Source organism: Anolis sagrei, chromosome 2, assembly GCF_037176765.1.
Source record: "Anolis sagrei isolate rAnoSag1 chromosome 2, rAnoSag1.mat, whole genome shotgun sequence".
In the NCBI taxonomy this organism is placed as follows: Eukaryota; Metazoa; Chordata; class Lepidosauria; order Squamata; family Dactyloidae; genus Anolis; species Anolis sagrei.
In genome coordinates, this window is record NC_090022.1 from 117,737,113 (window position 1) to 117,760,033 (window position 22,921).

The 22,921-nt window shown below is 42.0% G+C and overlaps 1 protein-coding gene across 1 annotated transcript; it reads left to right on the plus strand.

Moving 5' to 3' along the window:
- Positions 1-2,408: 2,408 nt before the first annotated feature.
- Positions 2,409-22,634, plus strand: LOC132768617 (melanin-concentrating hormone receptor 1-like). Its single transcript, XM_060764685.2, has 2 exons — positions 2,409-2,584; positions 17,649-22,634. Exons 1-2 carry the CDS (start codon positions 2,509-2,511, stop codon positions 18,689-18,691), a joined length of 1,119 nt encoding a protein of 372 aa, XP_060620668.1. The 5' UTR covers positions 2,409-2,508; the 3' UTR covers positions 18,692-22,634.
- Positions 22,635-22,921: the final 287 nt, after the last annotated feature.

Below are 22,921 nucleotides of genomic sequence, written 5' to 3' on the forward strand. Positions count from 1 at the left end.
CAGTTCACTCACAACCTTCATGTATTCAGCACACAGATATATAACTTGTCAATTCAGTTACAGATAGGATTTGAAGTAGTTTCTCTATGTAGAAAACATAGGGCATCTTCCTTATGATCTTAACAGTCCAAAGTCTAAAGCATCTCTTGGAATCTGTGCTCTAATGGAGTCTGAGATTTGAGCAGTCCCAGATCTGATCATGTGGTCTGCAGACCCTCCCACAAGCTCAAGAAACATAGAGTAAAGGGAAAGAAAGCTGCATACCAGAACATACATACAATACTATAAGCAAACAGAATCATATACAAAACAAATTACTAGTGGAGGCTTGAAGAAGGTTGCTACTTCCAACAGTAGCCGGCTTCCTTCTCATCTTGGGGGGGGGGGGGGGTTCTTGGAGATTTGCCCATGGCTTCCCTCATGTCAGAATCCTGAATGATAGGATCTAGCACTTTGGAGGGCTCCAAGTTTGGGAGGAAACTCAGTTTGGACTAATGTCAAAGGCACTTTGTTGTTGCTGTGTGCCTTGAAATCCTTTAGGCTTATGATACCCAATCACAAGGTGTTGGGTTTTATCCCTGGATTGCACAAGTCTCTTGTGTCATCAAGTCTCCAGACTTCAATGAGTAGATGGACTAGAAATAGGATTAGGCTGAGGGATTCCTCCCCCACATTCCTATGCATGTTTACCAAAAGGGCTTTGTCTTTCCTCCTTCTGCCAGCCACAGTCTCCTTCCCCTTTTGAAGATGTAGCAATGGAATCTCTGTGAGGGAATTTCCTTTTTAAAAGGCATTTTTATTGACCTGGGCTTGGCCATATGGCCATCTGCCACCATTGTTCTCTTCTGCCTTTTCTTCCTTCCAGTAAGGGCACATATTTTGCCTCTCTCTAGGCAAAATGTAGCTGCATGGATTTTTTTATTTACTTTTTTACCTTTTTTACCTTTCTTAGAAGATGAGGCTGTAGTGAGTTAATGAGCTCCAAGATCTTTTCTATCTAGAATGTATTTCTTTGACTTCAATAAATATTGTTGAACCTGACTCTGCAATTCTGTGCCATCCTATGGAGAGAAAGCTTATCCTAGCTTGCCACAGGTAAATTTCTGCTGGTTATGAAGTTTGCTTCTATACTCTGCTATATTTATGGTGGAATCGCCCCAACTGAGAGTTATTTTAGAGCCTAACAGCTCAGATTCCCCAACACAAGGTTTCCCTGACTTAGAGAGCCTGATTTGCCCCAGGTCACGTAGGGGGTTTCCATGGCTGAACCCTGAGGAATTCAGAGGCCTGGGTCTGTTTAGCTTGGAGAAAAGAAGGCTGATCGGGGAGATGATAGCCATGACAGGCTTTGGACTGGGTTGTCAGTTGCTAAATCAGACTTTGATTCAGCTACATGATAATAATAATGTTTTAAATGTATTTTAATTGAATGTTTTATCTTTTGTATAATGTACCTGATGTGTTGTATGTTGTTGCTTGAGATAGTGCTTGCAGTTCTGGAGGGACTCTTAATTTTTTGCGTCTCATAGACGTAGCATGGGGATTTGGTTAACCAGTTAAAATTCATGAGTAAACCAGGTTTTTTTTTAACCTGAAAAATTTCAGGCTACAGACCTGTGTGAGAGGCTTCTCTCATGTCCTGGCATGGAGAGTTGGAGCTGACATACAGGAGCTCACCCTGTTTCCTGGTTTGTGTGTGTATGCGTGTGTGTGTGTATCAGGAGCAACTTGAGAAACTGCAAGTTGCTTCTGGTGTGAGAGAATTGGCCGTCTGCAAGGATGTTGCCCAGGAGACGCCTGGATGTTCGATGTTTACCATCCTGTGGGAGGCTTCTCTCATGTTCCGGCATGGGGAGCTGGAGCTGACAGGAGCTCATCCTGCTTCCTGGTTTTGGCTGTGTGTGTGTATCAGGAGCGACTTGAGAAACTGCAAGTCACTTCTGGAGCGAGAATTGGCCGTCTGCAAGGACGTTACCCACAGGATGCCCGGATATTTGATGTTTTACCATCCTGTGGGAGGCTTCTCTTATGTTCCCGCAAGAGAGCTGGCACTGACAGACGGGAGCTCACCCCGCTCCGCCAACCTGCCAGTCAGCAGTCCTGCCACCACGAGAGTTTAACCCATTGCGCCACGGGGGCTCCTTTCCTGGGGGTAAGAGCTGTCCCACTGGAATAGGCCACCTGGGAGAGTGTGTGCGTGCACTGGAGCCTCCTTCTGTCGAAGTTGCTGAGCAAAGCCTGGCTGGCCACCTGTGAGGCATGCTTTGGTTGTGTGTTCCTACATAGCAGGAGCCTCATCCTGTGGTGCCGGTGGGACTTCTCCCAAGTTCTTTCCTCCCCGCACAGCCTGGCTCCGTGGCTCCTCCTCCCCGCCCGCGGCCGAGAGAGGCGGGCGCCCAAAGCAGAGGCACAAGCAGCCCAAGCCCAGCCTCGGAAGGAAGGAAGGAAGGAAGGAAGGAAGGAGAGGACGGAGAGGCATCGCCACCGCCTCCACCTCCGGCGGCAAGCATGGCTCTGGGGAACGGCTCTGGGGCTTCCCTCCCCGCCAACAGCTCGCACCAAGGCTCCTCCAGGAATGGGTCCAGTAAGTCCCGGAGGGTCCAGGGCTGGGGAAGGACGGGGCGGGGGTCGCGTTGGCGTCTTCGACCCACACGCACTTCCCCTACTTGCCCCAATCACACACACACCCTTTGATGGGGCCCACTGCTGAGGTGCATCTAAATGCAGTCCCACCCCAGCTCAATGCTATGGCGCTCTGGGAGTTATCGTTTCACAAGGTCTCTTCGCCTTCTCGCACCAAACTGCACATCTCAGGACCCTGGCAATTCAAGTGGGGTCAAACTGGATGCAGCCCTGGATAGGAGTCGCAAGGAGGGAACCAAAGACAGCTGAGCAAAGAAAGGAAGCGCTCCAAAGACGAAAAGGTGCCTGAAGAATGGAACTGGGGTGGGCACGAGTGTTTCTTCCGCGCCTGCCTTTGAGAAATAGAGCCTGTGTGCTGGGTATAGCCATCCTTTCCCCCGCCGTTCAAGCTCTGGGTCTCTCTCTCTCTCTCTCTCTCTCTCTCTCATCGTCACCTGCTGCAACAGGTTGAGGGCTTCCTCTCCTTCAGCACCCGCGGCCTTGGACAGCTCTCGTGGCTCGCTCTCGGCTCGCCCTGCAAAGCAAGGGGCGCCACGGCGGGTGGGTCTGCGAGGGAGAGCCACTCACCTCCCAGCAGGCTTGATTTCACACCCTGAAAGGTCCTTTCTTCTCTTGGAAGCTAAGCTGGGTCAGCCTTGGTTGGGTGGGAAGCTGCCAAGGTCAAACAGGAACCCTAGGCTCTATTGCAGAGGAAGGAACTGGGCAAACCACCTCTGAGTGGCTAAGAAAAACCTCTGAAATGCATGTCCTCGCCACCCATCAACAGGTGACAAGACTACTGCAGATATGGATGCCTTTCTTTATGATTCCTTCCCGTTAGTTGGCAAGGACCTGTTGCAGAGCTGCAACAGGTCCTTGCTGACTAACGAGAAAGAATCATAAAGAAATTATTATTATTATTATTATTATTATTATTATTATTATTTACTTAGGCGATCCCTTGTAGACCGAGGATGATAGTCCTCCAAGTGCAGTGCCTTGGCGGTGGATCCCTTGGTGGCTGTAGAGCCCTATTCTTGATCCGCATGTTCATTTGCAGTGAGGACATCAGTTTCCAGGTAGAAGGTGGTCCTAGTCAGAGTTGGCTTGACACTCGTTCCTCTTGGCACATTTCCCCCTTTTGTCCTCCATTGTCCTTCTTCATATTCTGCAGCACTGCTTGTCGCAGCTGACCTCCATTTAGAGCACTCAAGAGCCAGGGCTTCCCAGTTCTCAGTGTCTATGCCACAGTTTTTAAGATTGGCTTTGAGACCATACAACAACAACAGCAATGTGTAGTTGAAGGTTTTCATGGCCAGAATCACTGGGTTGCTGTGAGTTTTCCAGGCTGTATGGCCATGTTCCAGAAACATTCTCTCCTGATGTTTTGCCCACATCTATGGCAGGCATCCTCAGAGATTGATGGGTCTATTGGAAACTAGGCAAGTGAGGTTTATCTATGGAATGTCCAGGGTGGAAGAAAGAACTCTTGTCTGCTAGAGGCAAGTGCAGTTAACCAGCTTGATCGAAATCCACAAGCATGTGGGCAATTCAACAGAAAGTAGGAAACCATGAAAATGAACAAAATCTGGCTACCAGTATTAAAAAACCCTCTAAAATCAGGACAGTACATAAAGAGCAACACTGAAAAAGCAGGGGAATTCCAGACAGGAAACAATCAGTGCCAGCTAACACCTCCCAACAAAGGATTCCCCCAGGCAGCAACTAGCCAGGCTTTGAAGCTGCAAAGCCATTTAGTGCTCATCAAGGTGGCCAGCTGCAACATTCACACTTGCCTCCAGCAGACAAGAGTCCTTTTCCCCATCCTGGACATTCCACAGATATATAAACCTCCCTTGCCTAGGTTCCAACAGACCTCACAACCTCTGAGGATGCCTGCCATAGATATGGGTGAAACGTCAGGAGAGAATGTTTCTGGGACATGGCCATACAGCCTGGAAAACTCACAGCAACCCAATAATAACAATAATAATGAATTTATTACCCCCTCTCCCTGTGGCTCGAGGTGGGATACATCATTAAAGCAAGAGAAAGAAAGGCATCGATGTCCTGGATTACCCTCTTATATTAGGGCTGTCAAGTCCCAAACCCTTAAGCTATAATTTCTCTTTCCTCTGTCATTCATTTTAGAAATTAGTTAGCCTTTCCACCTATTAAAGGTTTCTAATCCATTTAACAGCGTGCTTGTAAGCTACTGATTGGCAGCCTGTGCTTGGCTACTCAGAAGCAATCTTATTGGATTTAGTGTGTCTTACTCTCATGTAAGCCTGTGAAGAACTGCAGGCTAAGCAGATGTAGATAATGTTTTTAAGGTGATTAAAATGAAAGCAATTTATTCCAATAATGCCAAACAGAACATTTCATTTGTTGTTCAAAAAGGACATTTAAATAATCTGCCATCAAGCATTAACTTTAAAAGCTTTTTCATGACTTCAGGCAGGTCATACATTAAAAACCACATATAAAATAGAGTTCTAAGTGGGTGGTTAAATAATTACTTGGTGATATACGTTAAACTTAGCCATTCTTTCTTTCAAAATATGTCTCTATCAATATCAATTTGCCAACAATGGTGTTGGTTTTTGCACTGGCAAAAGATTGCATAACTCAGAGCCTGTGGTGACAATGACAGCAACACTAATGACAAACACACAGCTTAAAGAGACATTAAAAAGAAACCAAATATTAGATCTATGGACAGGAAAACTGACAACTGAAGACTGTAGTACAACAAATATTTCTTAGCAAGTAAGACTGCAATCCTCAATATGCTTCCAAAAACGCTCCTACTGAAATCCTCCAGACTTACTTCTCAGTAGACCAGATGGTAATTGGGGAGTGTAAAGAAGCGTTAATCCCACTAGATGCCACCAAATTATGTAAAGAAGCACTAATCCCACCGCTTGTCAACAAAATTATGTGAGGAAGTATTAATCTTCTTTATAGCCACTAATATTCTGTGAGGAACCTTCTTTTAGATATCAATTAAGCTGCCACCAATATGTTTAGAGACGCTGGTTTAGGTCTCTGTTTATCTTTAGTTGTGTTGTGAGGTGACTTTGGTAGTGTGGAATGCACCAAGCATGACAGCAATCGAGGAGGCAGGTTTGAAATATAAAGAGAACAAGTTTTATTGTTAACAGAACGTAATTGTTGCAGTTTTGAGAATTTGAACTTGGCACAAGGCTTGATGTTACAAAATGGCTGGTTTGAGATACATGCTTCTGATGATACAATTCTACAAACTTCTTCTTAGTGAAGTGCTTATACTACTTCAGAGTTCCCTATTGTGAATGTCCACACTGTTTGCCCTATACTCGGAACAAACCACTGATCACCAGTCTTTCCTTACTGGCAATCCTGAAAACCCCCTCTGTTAGATTCTTTTAACCTAAGCAATCTAACAAGGTAACACCTTCAGCTCTCTTGCTGAAGAAATATTCACGAATTCTAGGAACTACTGAATTCTCACAGCTTCACAACAGAGCCCTAACTGGCTATCCTCTTCCCCGGGTCTCTTCCACCGGACTGAACTACTTTTCCCAGAGTCCTTTCTTGACTCTGCTATTTCCCAGAGCCCTTAACTGGCTCTGCTCTTTTCCGGGTCTCCTCCACCGGACTGGAGCTTAACTGCCACTTTCAAACCTTTTACTCCTTTAGCTCCGCCCACCTCCTCTTCTGCCTTGTCTTGTCACCATGGTAACCTATCCCTCACAGCTAGGCCATGGAAATAAATGTAATACATAAATGCAGTTTAAACACAGTACATTAAACACTCTATAATAAACATTTCTCTACACCTTCCCCCCCAGAAAAATATTTTTGCATATTTCTTAATCCTAGAATAGCAAAAATAATCCTACATATCATTTAACAATAAATACATATACACCAATTCTGAAAGGGAAACATATTAGGGTTAAATACATTTCAATTACACATACATACCAACCTTTAACCTACGACATTCTAGTATCATCTATGGATGTGGTATCAAAGTCTCACATTTTTATACTTATACATATATTTGTAAATATTTATTGCCTATTGCAAAACGTATATACCTACCACACTTTATTATAATGGGATTATATCTTATATCTATGGTATGAAACATATACAGTTCACCACTGTAATAACATCCTATATTTTATAAGTCTATAATAAAACAGTATACCCATTTGGTTTAAATATTACACTATACTATTTTATACTATATTACACATACATTACCTTTATACATTAACATATATAATTGACCTTCTACCTAGTCTGGTTAATTTATAAGACATTTATCTATATATCATACCACAACTTTTCTCCATACATATGGTCTCAATTTGTTAATAGCCCACACAATAGTTAAACTCCCACATTTGATCATTGACATAGATGTCTTAGTGTCCAATGTCCCATGGTTCAAACACAACCTCAGTTGTATTGGACCAACTGTCTACAGCAATGTCTCTTTATGATGATCTTTTAGCTTCTTTTTTCCACTTCTTCGTTTCTTCTTTTTAGGTTTCTTCTTTTGTCTCTTGATGTCTTTTCGATTACCTGGAGATATGGTTTTCTTCCTCACACGATGTCTGCAAGTCTTTTCTCCTCTCTTTTTTGTTGCTGGGTTATCTTCTTTTAATCTGACCTTCCAATTATCAGGAACAGTTCTGTTTCCATCGATTTTCAGGGCTTGAACAATGGCTTGCTTCCATGAAGCATCAGGTTGTAGTGAATAATCTGGAATTCCTTTAGCATCTTTTCTTGGCACTGAAGAGAATTCACTGTCATTAGAAGAACGAACACGAATATTGTCCTTCTTCATGGCAAGCTCATCACTGCTATCTGGACAAACTTCTAAAGCTAGAAATTGCAGCTTTTTCTTTTTATCACCACCAATATAGTCTGCGTACATCAGCTCTCCTATCAGACCATCAGCTTGGCTTTTATTCTCTCCTTCCTCTCCGTTCAAGGATAAAGGAGATCTCTCTTCCGACACATGGCCAAATCTTCTCTTTCTGTTCACTTTCTCTTCAGATGTATGGATCTTTGTTTCACAGAAGACCCCTGGATATTCTGAACTCGCATCAGCTTCTACTGTCACATCTAGAGTTTGTTTTTCTTCAGCTTTCCCTTTAGATTTTATTTTATTGTCTTTGTCAAAAAGTTCGGCTGAGGTAATTTCTTTATGTGGAGCTGAAGGAAATACATCTTTTAAGGTCAAGGATTCCTCTTTCTCTTCAGAATTTATCACTTGTCTTTCCAGACCTATTGTTTCTATACTCTCTTCACTGGTTCTCAAATAATCAGCCACTGGAATCGGCTCTGCTGCAGGGCTTGTTCCTCGTTTGCATGGTCTCTCCTGGCTGTACACTTCTGACTTTATATTTGGAACACCATCTCCAGCAATAAATCTATAGGGTTGTTCTTCTGCTCTTTGTTCCTGTTGAATTTCCTCAACTCCTCCTGTCTTCTTAACAACCTTAGCAACTGTAGCACTGGCTTCTGGGCTCTCATCCCCATCTTGTTGGATGGCAAAACACAGGGCTTTCTGTTCAGGGCTTTTGTTGATACATTTTTTCTCTCCACACGCCATCTTACAGTATTTAATCTCCTCAGCCAAATCATTTCCAATTAAACATTGGTATGGTATGTCAGGACTGACTGCAAAATCCCACACACCCTTCCATCCTTTATATTCTATTGGCAAGGTCACCACGGGTGTCGGGATCGCGGGACCTAAACCTTTTAATTTTATTTCAGAGGTTGGCTGTTGAAATTTCTGAGGTATTATTTCAGGGTGCGCGATGCATACTTCGGAACCTGTATCTCTGAGTCCTTTCCTGTCTTTGTGATCAATAGAAATGGTTTCTAAGTAGTCCTTAGATGGGCTGCCTGACAGGATGAACAGACATTGTTTCTCTTGAGGCTCTGAGCTTGAACTCTCCTTTGAAACAGTATCTGCTTCTGCCCTTGGTGTTTCTTTCATTTTATTCACAAAGAGGGTTGTTTTCTCCTTCTTTAACAGGGGACATTGATATTTTAAATGATTCCATTCTCCACATTGAAAGCACCGTCGTTTTACCTCAGGAGCAGTTGGTCTTATTACACTCTGCCTCCTACAGGTGGTGTCTTCTAAGTCAGCACCCTTTTCTTGCTGTGGGCGCTTTTGTTGTGAATAAAATGGCTGCCTGTTTGTTCTTTTGTCCCCTGGCAGATCTTCCCTTTTAAATCCTTCTTTCAAGGTTGTTATTTGATCTGCCATACCCGCTGCCTCTACAATCGTGGATGGCTTGCGATCTTGAATCACCCAACGAATTTCATAAGGAACTAATTGGAAAAATTGTTCCAATTTCAAAAGTTCCCTCAGCTGTTGATAATCTTCTACCTCAGACGTCTTTATCCAACTATCGAACAGTTGAGACAATCTAGAGGCCACCTGAGCAAAACTTTGTGTTTTATCTTTCTTCAACGTCCTGAACTTAAATCTATAATATTCAGGAGTCAATCTATATTCCTGTTGAACCTGTTTCTTAAACAGATCATAGTCTCTACAAGACTCCTCCGGCATCTGTCCATAAATCTGTAAAAGCTTCTCATTTATCTGAGGCCTTAGGTATATCATCCATTTGTCTTTAGCTAACCCAAAATCTCGACAACATCTCTCAAAAGATATAAGGAATTTCTCTGGGTCATCTCCTTTTGTAAATTTTGGGAATTTCTTTGTCAAATCTGGGGTATCCACTCCAGATCTCCCTTCCTGGACAACACTGGATGTTTGTGCCAAAGCCAACCTTTGTTTTTCTAGCTCAAACTCCATTCTCTTCAATTCTAACTCCTGTTCTCTCTCTCTTTCTCTTTGTCTTTCTTCCAGTTCTCTCTCTCTTTGTTTTTCCTCCATCTCCAATCGTTTTTCCTCCAGTTCTCTCTCTCTTTGTTTTGCCTCCATCTCTAGTTCTAACTGTCTCATCTCTAATCGTTTTTCCTCCATTTCCAGTTTGTATTTATAAGCCATTTCTGACATAGGCACTGCCTCTGTCTCTGACTCAGAGCTCGAGCTTTCCCCTTGGTCTCCCTCTCTTTCCTCAGCCAGCTTTCTCTGCCGCCTGGTAGCCATGTTTTCAACAACTTTTACCTCACAACTTATTCCTAAATTAAACTTAAGGCACTCGATTAGTTGTTACACGAATCCCGTCGTCTGCCACCAAATTATGTAAAGAAGCGTTAATCCCACTAGATGCCACCAAATTATGTAAAGAAGCACTAATCCCACTGCTTGTCAACAAAATTATGTGAGGAAGTATTAATCTTCTTTATAGCCACTAATATTCTGTGAGGAACCTTCTTTTAGATATCAATTAAGCTGCCACCAATATGTTTAGAGACGCTGGTTTAGGTCTCTGTTTATCTTTAGTTGTGTTGTGAGGTGACTTTGGTAGTGTGGAATGCACCAAGCATGACAGCAATCGAGGAGGCAGGTTTGAAATATAAAGAGAACAAGTTTTATTGTTAACAGAACGTAATTGTTGCAGTTTTGAGAATTTGAACTTGGCACAAGGCTTGATGTTACAAAATGGCTGGTTTGAGATACATGCTTCTGATGATACAATTCTATAAACTTCTTCTTAGTGAAGTGCTTATACTACTTCAGAGTTCCCTATTGTGAATGTCCACACTGTTTGCCCTATACTCGGAACAAACCACTGATCACCAGTCTTTCCTTACTGGCAATCCTGAAAACCCCCTCTGTTAGATTCTTTTAACCTAAGCAATCTAACAAGGTAACACCTTCAGCTCTCTTGCTGAAGAAATATTCACGAATTCTAGGAACTACTGAATTCTCACAGCTTCACAACAGAGCCCTAACTGGCTATCCTCTTCCCCGGGTCTCTTCCACCGGACTGAACTACTTTTCCCAGAGTCCTTTCTTGACTCTGCTATTTTCCAGAGCCCTTAACTGGCTCTGCTCTTTTCCGGGTCTCCTCCACCGGACTGGAGCTTAACTGCCACTTTCAAACCTTTTACTCCTTTAGCTCCGCCCACCTCCTCTTCTGCCTTGTCTTGTCACCATGGTAACCTATCCCTCACAGCTAGGCCATGGAAATAAATGTAATACATAAATGCAGTTTAAACACAGTACATTAAACACTCTATAATAAACATTTCTCTACAGGGAGGAAGACCCACTTTCAGGCCCAGAGCTGTGTTGCCTGTGTAGGAGACTTGTTAAGAATGATAAAGTAGGATAAATGTCAGGATGGGAGGTTTGGAGGCTGGTAATTAAGCATGCAATGACTGAAGTTTGTAGCTTCAGACCAATTAGGTCTGTGTTGTTGTTTATTCATTCAGTCGCTTCCAACTCTTCATGACCTCATGGACCAACCCATGCCAGAGCTTCACACCCCCAGCTCCTTCAGAGTCAATCCAGTCACTTCAAGGATGCCATCCATCCATCTTGCCCTTGGTTGGCCCCTCTTCCTTTTTCCTCCCATTTCCCCTAGCATCATTATCTTCTCCAAGCTTTCCTGGTGTGGCCAAAGTACTTCATCTTTGCCTCTAATATCCTTCCCTCCAGTGAGCAGCCGGGCTTTATTTCCTGGAGTATGGACTGGTTTGATCTTCTTGCAGTCCAAGGCACTCTCAGAACTTTCCTCCAGCACCACAGTTCAAAAGCATCTATCTTCCTTCTCTCAGCCTTCCCTATGGTCCAGCTCTTGCATCCATAGGTTACTACGGGGAATACCATTGCTTTGACTATGTGAATCTTTGTTGCCAGTGTGTTGCCTCTACTCTTCACTGTTTTATCGAGATTGGTCATTGCTCTCCTCCCAATTGGGTCTGTATTGGATTACACTTGCATATGAGTCAAGCATACATTATTTGTTTTTAGCTGATACACACATATTATTGCCAGCAATGTCTGAGATGAGTTATAATAGTATTTTTTTGTAAAATAAAAAGTGGGGAAGGAGAGAGAATTCCTCTTTTAAGGAGCAGCTTTGAATGAGCAGTTTTTTGCCTACTTGTATTTAAAATACTATATAATATGCAGGGACGGCTCAACCCATTACGCAAAGTAAGCATTTGCAGTATAGTTGATTTTGCCCAGGGGCGCTCTTGAGGCGCTCTTGGGAGAAAATAGACCTTGACATATGTGAGTTGTAGTTACTGCGATGTATAGTTCACCTACAGTCAAAGAGCATTCTGAACTCCACCAATGATGGAATTGAACCAAATATGGCACACAGAACTCCCACAACGAACAGAAAATATGTATCAGTGATTGGTTGGGGGGGGGGGGGCAAAATACTGTTTGCTTACCATTGAAAATTACCTAGGGCCACCTCTAATATGGAGGAAGAAACATTCATTGTTGTAATGAAGTCAGGACACTATTTTACTTGTTCAAAATATTTCTCACAGAATGAGGTCAGGAAGTAAAGAGTTAAAAGTTTCAGCCTGAATAAAAATATATTAAAATGATAAGAGGCTTGAAAAATTGAAGGTCATAACTTTAAAAAAATGTACTGGTTTTATTGAAAATTGGCATTTGTTTCATCATCATTTTTCACAATTTGTGTTTGACATTTCCACATTGTAATATGTGATTGAATGAAATTAGTATTGGAATTGGTAATGACATTTGTGAAAGAACAGTGTATTAGTCATTTTATTGTGATTATCAAATTTGGCATCCAAATATACGTTAAAAACAGCTACAGTATTAAAAACAGTTTTTCATCACACACCTGTGAAGGGGGAAACACAAGATAAGGGTTTGAATGAGAAGATGCATTGAAATAGTCTAATAAAGGCCAATTGACATGTTAAATGGAGGCAAGCCTGAATTTGCTCCCAGGTGTATACTGAAGCAGGGAACTACAGCGGACTGTGAAGTAAACTCATGAGTATACATAGTTGTTGCAATCACACTTATATTTACACAAGTGAATCACAATTAAGACTGCATAGGTGTATACCTAAAATGGTAACATGTGCCTTGGGCTTGCATTTCCCAGTTATGTCAAGAAGGGAAGAAAGCTAAGATCAAACACCTTCAGGTCCGATGCCTGGTAACGAAACATCCCCATCTGGAAGTACCTTCAAATCAATCTGTTTCAGAGTCCTCTTTTCACTGAACAGCGTTTTCTTCTTGACATACATTTGTGAATCCTTTGTAAATAGAGACTGAAGGCAGAAGGTAGAATAGGCAGAGAACATCATTTGGAATTATTTGGATGATAGCTGACTTTCACCAAATAGCTCTTTTAACTTAAATAAGGGGCTGGACTGGGAAGAGAAAGGATCCAGCCAACTTGCTGTTGCTTATGAGAAGCTCTCTTCCCATATATTGTTGAAGGCTTTCATGGCCAGAATCACAGGGGTGTTGTGTGGTTTCCGGGCAGTATGGCTATGTTCTAGCAGCATTTTCTTGTGACGTTTTGCCTGCATCTGTGGTTGGCATCTTCAGAGGATCTGATGGTAGTCAAACAAGTAGAGTATCTTTATACACCTGTGGAATGTCCAGGGTAGGAGGAAGAACCATTTTTAATATTTTGATGTTATATCTCATGCTTAAATTGAAGGTACAAATGACATCTAAACATTAACAAAACAGAAACTCTGTAAAACAGGTTATCTATCTGGAGAAATTAAACTGTACCTCTTACAGTTTTTGAGCATGAACCCCCAGAGAATTCCCAGAGTTGTAGCCTTGCAAATATATTTTTTTCTGGCTCTGCTCATACCTAGCAATGTCTGCAGCAAATTGCAGGACAAAGGTTAAAAGTCTACATCTCCTTTGAAAAACATCTTTCTGTAAGTGCCTTTCTAACCCTTCCTTTGATGCTTTTCATTTCTTTGCCAAACCATGATTTGTGTTCAGCATTGCCTTATCTCTCAGATGACACTGAGGATAGGTCAGGAAATGCCTTAGTTACCCTGTGCCTTGCCATAATATTCGTGAAGAAGAGTCACAGATGCAAAAACCTAGGCCCCTTCCATACAGCTGTATAAAATCCACATTGAACTGGTTTATATGACAGTGTGGACTCAGATAACCCAGTTTAAAACAGATATTGTGGATCTTCATATTCAGGTTTCTAGAAGGTAAAATATTCCTAACAATTTTTGGTATTCATAGAAACCCGGATGAAACTGGGGGGTGGGGGGGGGGGGTGGAGTAGCAAAAGAACTATGCAAGCACCCAGTCGGCAGTAGTATAATTGGGTGGGAGAAATAAGGGGCTCTTGACTTAATCCCCCTGCTTCTAAGCAATGAGAAATAGGCAGGGGGCATCTGCTTCAGAATAGTTGGAACAGGATTGTGTGGGCTAGGTGGTGCTGGCTGAGAAACAATAGCTCTCTTTGCATTTTGCTCTGCGTATGATGGAGAGTTAATCAAACCTCCGTAATGAGCCTGGGGTGCTTTCTTTAGATTAATAACCATTTGGGAAAGAGTGACTCCAGAGTTTGTCACTATTGAAATGTGGGCAGGTAATTAATCCTCCTTGAAATGATCCATACCAACACCTGTTTCCCTGTAATTGGCAAGGGAGGTAAATGACCATGGGAGAGGGGGAAAAAATGTATTGTTATATGATATTTTGGGTTTATTGTGTAAACAGAAATTTGGGGAGCATTTCTTCAAATACCATAAGATGAATATTTTTTCTTTAAACCTAACTCTCACACAGCCAATATAGGTTATATGATGTGGAATTCTCCTTGCAGCATATGCCAGCATATACTTCCTTATTGAGCATTTAGTTCTACCTTAGTATATAAGAGGCAGGCTTACTCATAGAATCCTAGAGTTGGAAGAGACCTCATGGGCCATCCTGTCCAACCCTCTGCCAAGAAGCAATTCAAGGTGCTGGCGTTGGCCTATAAAGCCCTAAACGGTTCCGGCCCAAGATACCTTTCTGACCGCATCTCGGCCTACGAGCCCACGAGGACTTTGAGATCGTCCGGGGAGGCCCTGCTCTCGATCCCGCCTGCCTCACAGGCACGCCTGGCGGGGACGAGTGACAGGGCCTTCTCGGTGGTGGCTCCTCGGCTGTGGAACACCCTTCCCATGAACATCAGACTAGCTCCTTCCCTGATGATATTCCGCAGGAAACTAAAGACTTGGCTGTTCAAGAAGGCGTTCGAACAAGAAGTGCAATAATTGGTAATGACGACAAGAATGGAACAACGGAAAATGATACTGGATTGTGGTTTAACGATGAGACGATGCGAATGACTTTTGTATTATTGATATTGTTGATGTTTTGATGACGATGTTTTTTGGTATTCTTAGATTGTTTTTAGATTGTGTCTTGTAATTTGCACCCTGTCCCTTCTATGTTGTACACCGCTGTGAGTCGCCCCCGGGCTGAGAACAGCGGTATATAAGCAGAGTAAATAAATAAATAAATAAATAAATAAATAAATAAATAAGCAGGAAAATCACATTCAAAGCACCCCTGACAGATGGCCATCCTGCCTCTGTTCAAAAGCCTCCAAAGAAGGAGCCTCCACCACACTCTGGGGCAGAGAGTCCCACTGCTGAACAGCTCTCACAGTTATGAAGTTCTTCCTAATTTTCAGGTGGAATCTCATTTCCTGTAGTTTGAAGCCATTATTCCTCGTCCTAGTCTCCAGGGCAGCAGAAAACAAGCCTGCTCCCTCATCCCTGACTTCCCCTCACATCTTGATACATGGCCATCATGTCTCCTCTCAGCTTTCTCTTCTGCAGGCTTGCCAACCTCTTTTCTAATAAAAAAATGTGTATGACTGTGCATATGGAAGAAATTCAGCAGATGATGCTTTCTGGGTATCCATGCTAAGATACACATTTCTGCTTGTCATTAAACTATAGCTATCCTCAGAGCTCCAAGAGATGGGAAAAGTTCTGGTAATCTACATGCTATAAATCACTGAGAAATAGAAAGATGTTCATGTATTCAGGATGCTGCTAGGGAAATTCATATCAGCAGGAGGAGGTTCAAAATTCCTGGCAGGCATATAGGGGTTAGATAGCCAGCTGAAATTAGAGCATGTGTCTTTTGCAGCTTTAACAATTTTACTAGAGAACAAAATTTCAGCTGGTGGTGCTTGCCTTCAAAAGGACACATGATGGAATTCACTTTTCCGCACAACTATTAAAGCTACAGGAGGCCATGGAGACCCACTGAGTGGCGTCAGCCAAGATACACTAAGAGGAGTAAAATGCTTTGCTATATAATTCTAAAAGACATTTAATGTGCCTAAGAAAGCCAGTGTGGTGTAGTTATCTGAGTGTTCAAATTCCCAGTTGGTCATGGAAACCAACGTAAGGACCTTGGCTAAGTCACACTCTCTCGGCCTCAGAGGAAGGCAAAGGCAAACTTTCTCTGAACAAATCTTGCCAAGAAAGCTCCATGACACATTTGCCTTACTGTTGCCATAATAATGATTTAAAGGTAAGTAATAGGCTTTTATTTCTTATTTGACAACCCTACTGATCAAGAGCGAAAATCTTGACTCCATGATATCCATTGTAGTCAAATCCATCATAAAGGGAACTTGGACAAGAGGGAAACAATATGTTTCAATGCTGTGTGACATGTAAAGGGAATAGTGATCTCTATCATGCTAGAAAATGAATCCACTTTAAATCTGGTTTCTGCCTCCTGCAGAATTCTGGGATTTGTAGTTTAGTGAGGCTGTTAAAGGGTCCTCCCTAAACTACAAACCTCAGAATTCTGCAGGAGGCGGCAACTGGATTTAAAGTGGATTCATTCTCAAGTGTGACGAGACCCTTGACTACATCAGACAACATGGGCAAGCTTTTATGAGAACTAGGCTGAGCCTTGGGCATTTCTATTGCTGCTTGGTATGAAGCAATATCCTGAACACAGCCTGCTCTCCATTTTGTTTGGGAGAGGGGTCACTGGGTGGGAATGTCCATGTCATCCTATCATAGAAGCAATGTTGGCTACTAAACTGCCAGCAAAAGTGGGAATCAGACTATGAACCACTCATAATAAAACATTTTTAGATGTGACTCATATACCAGGTACCAATCTGGTCCTATGTGATGACTCAATAATGTGTTCAAGACAGAATGTATAAATGTTACTTCTTTGGGCTGCAGTTTTCAGAATCGGCCATAAGGTTTCTAATGAAGGATCTATCAGAATAGACCATATTTAAAGGTTTCTAATGAAGGAGGGTCACCATCATCTGAACCAGTCTGTTTCACAGTCAAACAACTCTTACAATACATAATTTCTTCCCAATGTTCAGATGGAGCCTTTTTTTCCCTTGCAATTTGAAGCCATTAGCTTCTGTTTTTATGGAGCAGCAGAAAATAAACTTATTCTACGTTCTACAATTACATCTTCATTGTCCGGGAGCTCTAGTCTCTAAGAGCAAACTTTACACATTCTAGTTTTTTAAATTGTGCTGCATAAATGTTGATTTATTATTAAACAATCAATTCAGTGATTGTACGCTATTTCATATAGCAACTGTTTAACAATAAGTCAACATTTATGTTATTCCCATTGGTTCCACGGGACTACCCTGGTTGGGGCCAGCAATTGTATTCTACACTAGCCGTCCTCTGCCATGTGTTGCTGTGGCCCAGTCTGTGTATATGTGTTTTGTGTGTGTATATATGCATATATGTGTGTATATATATTTGTGTATATATCTGTGATATATATATATATATATATATATATATATATATATATATGGTTTTCTGCATGTGTTGTAATGTATTTTTTTTTTGGCGTTTTGGCTTTTTAAAGTCTCTTCTGATGTGTTTTTCAGTGTTTTGATGAGTGATGGTCACTCGTTGGTCTGACAGGTGTATTGTGTCCAATTTGGGATCAAGTCATCCAGTGGTTTTTGGGTTATGTTAATCCCACAAATGAACATTACATTTTTATTTATATAGATGGTTAAATAAATAGAACTTCAAGGGGCTACATTGGTATTTGCAGATATTTATCTATTGTCCTTGTCCTTTTTTCACAGTGGTGGAAAGGCCAACTCCGTACACCAACGTGATTATGCCTAGTTTGTTCGGCATCATTTGTTTCCTTGGCATAGTTGGGAACCTGATTGTGATATATACCATTATCAAGAAAAAGAAACTGAGATGCAAGCAGACCGTGCCTGATATCTTCATTTTCAACCTCTCCATTGTGGACCTGCTTTTCCTGCTGGGCATGCCCTTCCTCATCCATCAGCTCCTTGGCAATGGTGCTTGGTATTTTGGGTCTCCTTTATGCACCATCATCACTGCTCTGGACACCAACAGCCAAATCACCAGTACTAATATCCTGACCGTCATGACCCTAGACCGTTACCTGGCGACTGTCTACCCCCTCAAGTCCACTTACGTCCGGACACCATATGTGGCAGCCTTGGTGATTGGTTTGGTTTGGCTCCTTTCTTTTCTTACCATCATCCCTGTGTGGATGTATGCAGGGCTGATGCCTCTGGAAGATGGGACTGTCCGGTGTGCTCTTCTGCTGCCCAACCCAGAGACTGATATCTACTGGTTCACCATTTACCAGTTCATGCTGGCTTTTGCTATCCCACTGTTCATTATCTGTGTGGTCTACTTTAAGATCCTTCAGCATATGGCCACCACAGTAGTGCCCTTACCCCAGAGGAGTCTCCGTGTCCGCACAAAGAAAGTCACCCGGATGGCTGTTGCCATCTGCTCTGCCTTCTTTATTTGCTGGGCCCCTTTCTATATCCTTCAGCTGGCACATCTTGGGATAGAGACACCTTCTGTCGCTTTCTTCTATGCTTACAACTTTGCTATTAGCCTAGGCTATGCCAACAGTTGCCTCAACCCTTTCCTCTATATTGCCTTGAGTGAGACTTTCAAGCGTCATTTCATGGTGGCCATTCGTCCAACCAAGGAGCAGTTTCGGGTCAACAATAACAACCACAGTACAACAGAGGCCAGTATGTGCTTGAAGCTTGCACCAGAATCCACCCAACAGACCCAGTTTTTGGAGGACTTTTCTCCACATGCCTTGCCAGTGGCAGTTGCTGTACGTTAGGTGGCCTTTCTGCAGGTTTGATAGTTTGCTGTTACAAGGCCATGGAATATGTTTCTGCCTCAAACTCCCACTATACACAATGAATGATCAAAACCAACAAAGACTCCTAGTATGCGAGATGTGGTGTCAATGTGTAATCTATACACATTTAGCAATTGCTTCTTCAGAGAGATGATGAAAGATGGAAAGCATTGCTGACTATGCAGAGAATCAGAGAGTGCAACACAGTTTATAAGAAACCCAAGGATGTGCCAGCAGATATGCCAAAGCCATGCACATTGTCAAAACAACCATCAGATAAAGCAACATAAAAATGATGGGAAAACTTGGAAAGGCAGCATCACAACTTCTAATGAGTAAAGTAAAATGTGTCTAAAACAGAATAACATTCCTGCTACAACAGAACACCAAAACTTGTGTACAATATTTGCAGATATGTCAGGCCATGAATGTGGCATAATCAGGGACAATCATATAATAAAAGTCATTAAGGACTAGCGAAAGAGTATCAGTAGTTTTCTAAAGTCTCACACTGAAGTATTTATGGTAAATCTTCAATACTCTCTCTCTAGCACTCTTTTTATGAACATCTGGGGCTGCTACTCAATCAGGACATCTTTTCCAACCAACGAGCAGAATTTGAACTGCAGCCCTTTATTTTGGGCTACAACTCTCACAATCCCCAATGTGCTTGTTATGCTCCAAAAAGGATTCCTTCCACTAATCTCTTGCAAGAAAATATCAGCTGTATGTTATATGCTCTGAGCTTGTATGCTCTTTTTCACATCTTTCTCACACACAGGATTTGAGGTGACAACCTAAGTGAAATATCATGGTCCACATTTGTTGACAGGCCCAGTGGGAGAAATGGTTGGCGCCACTTGGCCAGATTAAACACGAGCACACTTGAAATAGGTCCCAACTGCAGAGGTATAACCTAGCATGAGGCCAGACCCAAAGACTGGATGACCCATCTACAAGCAATGGAAGCCACTTCACCCAGCCCAACTGCTGACTAAAGCTGGGATAACAGAAATGGAATTCTGCATGAAGAGGAGCCACAGTATGATTCCCCTGTAGCTGAGGAGTGAGACAAAACCAAGAGCTTTGCATGTGGTGTGAGCCTGGTTGCTTGTACGAGTTATACCTGAAGCTGAATATGATGGCAACGCAGACACCAAATTTCTGAAACTGGGTCCAGTCTCTTTGCTCTAACTGCCAAAGTTGCGCCAATTTAACATATAACACTAACTAACCACATGGAGCTGATTTTGAAGAAGATACAAAGTATTGCAGACAGATTGTTAACTGGAGCTGTTTACAAGGATTGTACAAATCCTCAGCTTCAACAGCTCCACAGGCTGCTGGTCTCTTTCTTGGTAAACTGCTAAGCCTTGGAAGGTTTAGGACCAGCCGGTCTGACAGGCTGTATCTTCTGATATGAGCCTGTCCAGACCTAAATATCCTCAGTAGAGTCTCTTTCATGCCTACCATTTTGATGGACACAATGCATAACAGGGGCTTCTTGGTGGCTGCCCCTCAGTCCTAGAGCTCCTTTCCTAGAGAGGCTAGAATGGCCCCCTCCTGGCTGTCCATCCTTCAACAGGCAAAGACTTTTTCTATATTCTGAAAAGCTTCTGGGAACTGAAAGTTTGTAAAGAAAGGGCTTTTAATACGGTGCTGTACTGTATTAATTGTACTACATTTTGATGGTGTGTTTTAAATTGTTTCTAGTATTGTTAACTGTTTAATTCCATTTTAATTGTGATTTTTAAAATATGCTTTAACTATATATACCATTTGCTTTTTTTGTAAGCTGCCTTGAATCTGGGTTTATGACAACAAAGATGGGGTATAAATACAGATCATCTTTAACCTTACCAGCACCACTACCATTAAAGCATATCATATGGCCAGAATATATATATAGTGCATGCTGCACAGAAATAGACCCAAACAACTTCAATCAGAAAGATCAGTGGCAAGCTGCTCCAAAACTAACTGACATCAACTCAAAGAATTCCTGGCCTCTGGCATAGCGGAATGGAGCTTTTGGGAGTTGAAGAGCCTGGAGGAGCAAAGTTTGGGAATCACTGCTATAGAGAAAGGGAGAATAAGCAGAAGGAAATAGCAGATGAAATCGTTGATAATATATTAGGTCCCAAATTTTACTGTGGCCTTTGTTTTCAGATGAGCATTTTAAAGAGTGCACCCGGTGTAGTGTCTTCTGTCTCCTGCAGAAGTTTGGGAAATGTAACTTGGGAAGGCGAGGACCCCTCTAGCTGAGATTTCCAAAGCTCCCATCCTAAACCACAGAATTCTGCAGGAGGCAAAAGACACTAAGAATGTGGAGGAACCCACTTTAAACCATTCGTCTGATGAAGCCTTTAAGGCAACACACTGTTTGGGTTGAAACATGTGGATTTATATAGTTGAGCTCATAGAGCCAGTGTGATATAGCAGTTTGGGCGTTGGAGTACAACTTGGAGACTAAGGTTCAAATCCCCATTTTGCCATGGAAACCCACTGTGGCAAGTCACACTCTTTCATTCTAGGAGGACAGCAATGGCAAATCTCTTCTGATCACACCTTGCCAAGAAAACATTGTGATGGGTTCACCTTAGGTTCTCCATAAGGATAAAGTGAGGAAAAAAAGTTGAGTGTGCCACCTTCAACATACTGTGTATGGATGGGATACAGATGTCATTGAGAACAAACTGAAGTTCAAAAACTGTCAAGTGAAGCTGTTTACCACATGGAGATAAACATGTGTAAAATCTTAAATGATAAAGCTCAAGCAGCTTTTACAAGCACAGGAGCAACAGTTGCTAAAAATTGTCAGCCCATGTCTAATAATAAGTTTGTTATTGTTGTTTGGCTTCAAGCCAACATGGACTTACGTTGACTCTATCGTAAGGTCTTCTTGGCCAGAAGTAATAAGGGAAGGTTTGTTCTTGCCTTGCTCTTTGGCTGAAAGAGTGTGACTTGCCTAACTGGGTGTGCATACTTATTCTGGTGGTTACTAGGACAAGTGGTAGATTAAGATTAGTCTGGTTTAATAGAAATGGTCATCATGTTGACTACTGATTCATTGCTACAAAAAAAAAAAACACATCAATGTACCCTTTTCCCTTTAGTACTCATCCCTACCCTCCAGTTGTTTCAGATCAAATTGTAGTCAGTTAAGGAACCTGAGAAACAACTTTGCCATACATCCCAGAGTAGGTGTCACAAAGCCTCAAATTGTTTGGGGAGATTGATCTGTCAAAACTGGACCATCAAGACTACTCTGTACTTGCCTCTCCTCAGGAATGATAAAAAATAACCTAAGTGGTTGTCATTTTGCCCCTGCTTAGAAGGTACTCTGTTTGTTATCTGCTCCAGTTGGAGGATGAAGATTATTTTAATGCAACACATTTTGTTTTGTTAAAATATACTTGCATCAATATTTGTAATGACCTGCTTGCTAGTGTTGAACCTCGCACCTTAAAAACTATTCCAAAGTGTCTGAGTTTTATAAAGAAAGTTGGATTTGGGAAATGTTTCATTGCTTTCTCTTTACTATGGATGCAAGTGCCAAATCTGATGCGCATAACTCAACCAAGACAGTCACAACAGACCAAAACCAGCTGTTTTACAATCAAAGTGTCATCTAGCATTCATTGCCACCTCCTGAGATGACAATTGGATGCGACTTTTTAGAAACTTGATTTGGAGAGCTGTGCAAATAATTACTTGCAACCTCTTTTTCTGTTTGAACAGAATTCAGGGAAGATGTAAACTGAAAAGAAAGAAAAAAGAATAGTGCGCATTTCATGTAAATATGTGTTCATTGTTATTTGCCGATGTAAATATAAATGAAAATGGGAACTGAAATGATTGGATCATGATTGGAAAATTGTGTTTTTATTCTATGTTGTTCTTTTGAGAGACTTCCAAATACAACCTGAAGAATGTTTTATTGTATTTATTTGAAAGATCTATACCCTGCCTTTCAGTTAAACTCTGAGAAAGTAAGAACACAAAATAATAGAAAGAAAAGTTAGGGTAGAAGCTTCTTGCTAGAGTTTTCTACCATAACGATTAGTGTGGAGATGGCGGTGGCAGTGGGAAGAAAAAGGCCCCAGGACACCAGTCATGAAAGAAGTAAGGTACAGTGAACATGATGCTCAGAGCTGGCAGATTTGGCCTGCCTTTCCTTCCTTCAGCTATGCAACCAGGGTAAAACTG

Coding starts and splice junctions, on each gene's coding strand:
- LOC132768617 (XM_060764685.2), top strand. CDS start 2,509: ATGGCTCTGGGGAACGGCTCTGGGGCTTCCCTCCCCGCCAACAGCTCG. Junction 2,585..17,648: donor CTCCTCCAGGAATGGGTCCA/GTAAGTCCCGGA, acceptor CTTTTTTCACAG/TGGTGGAAAGGCCAACTCCG.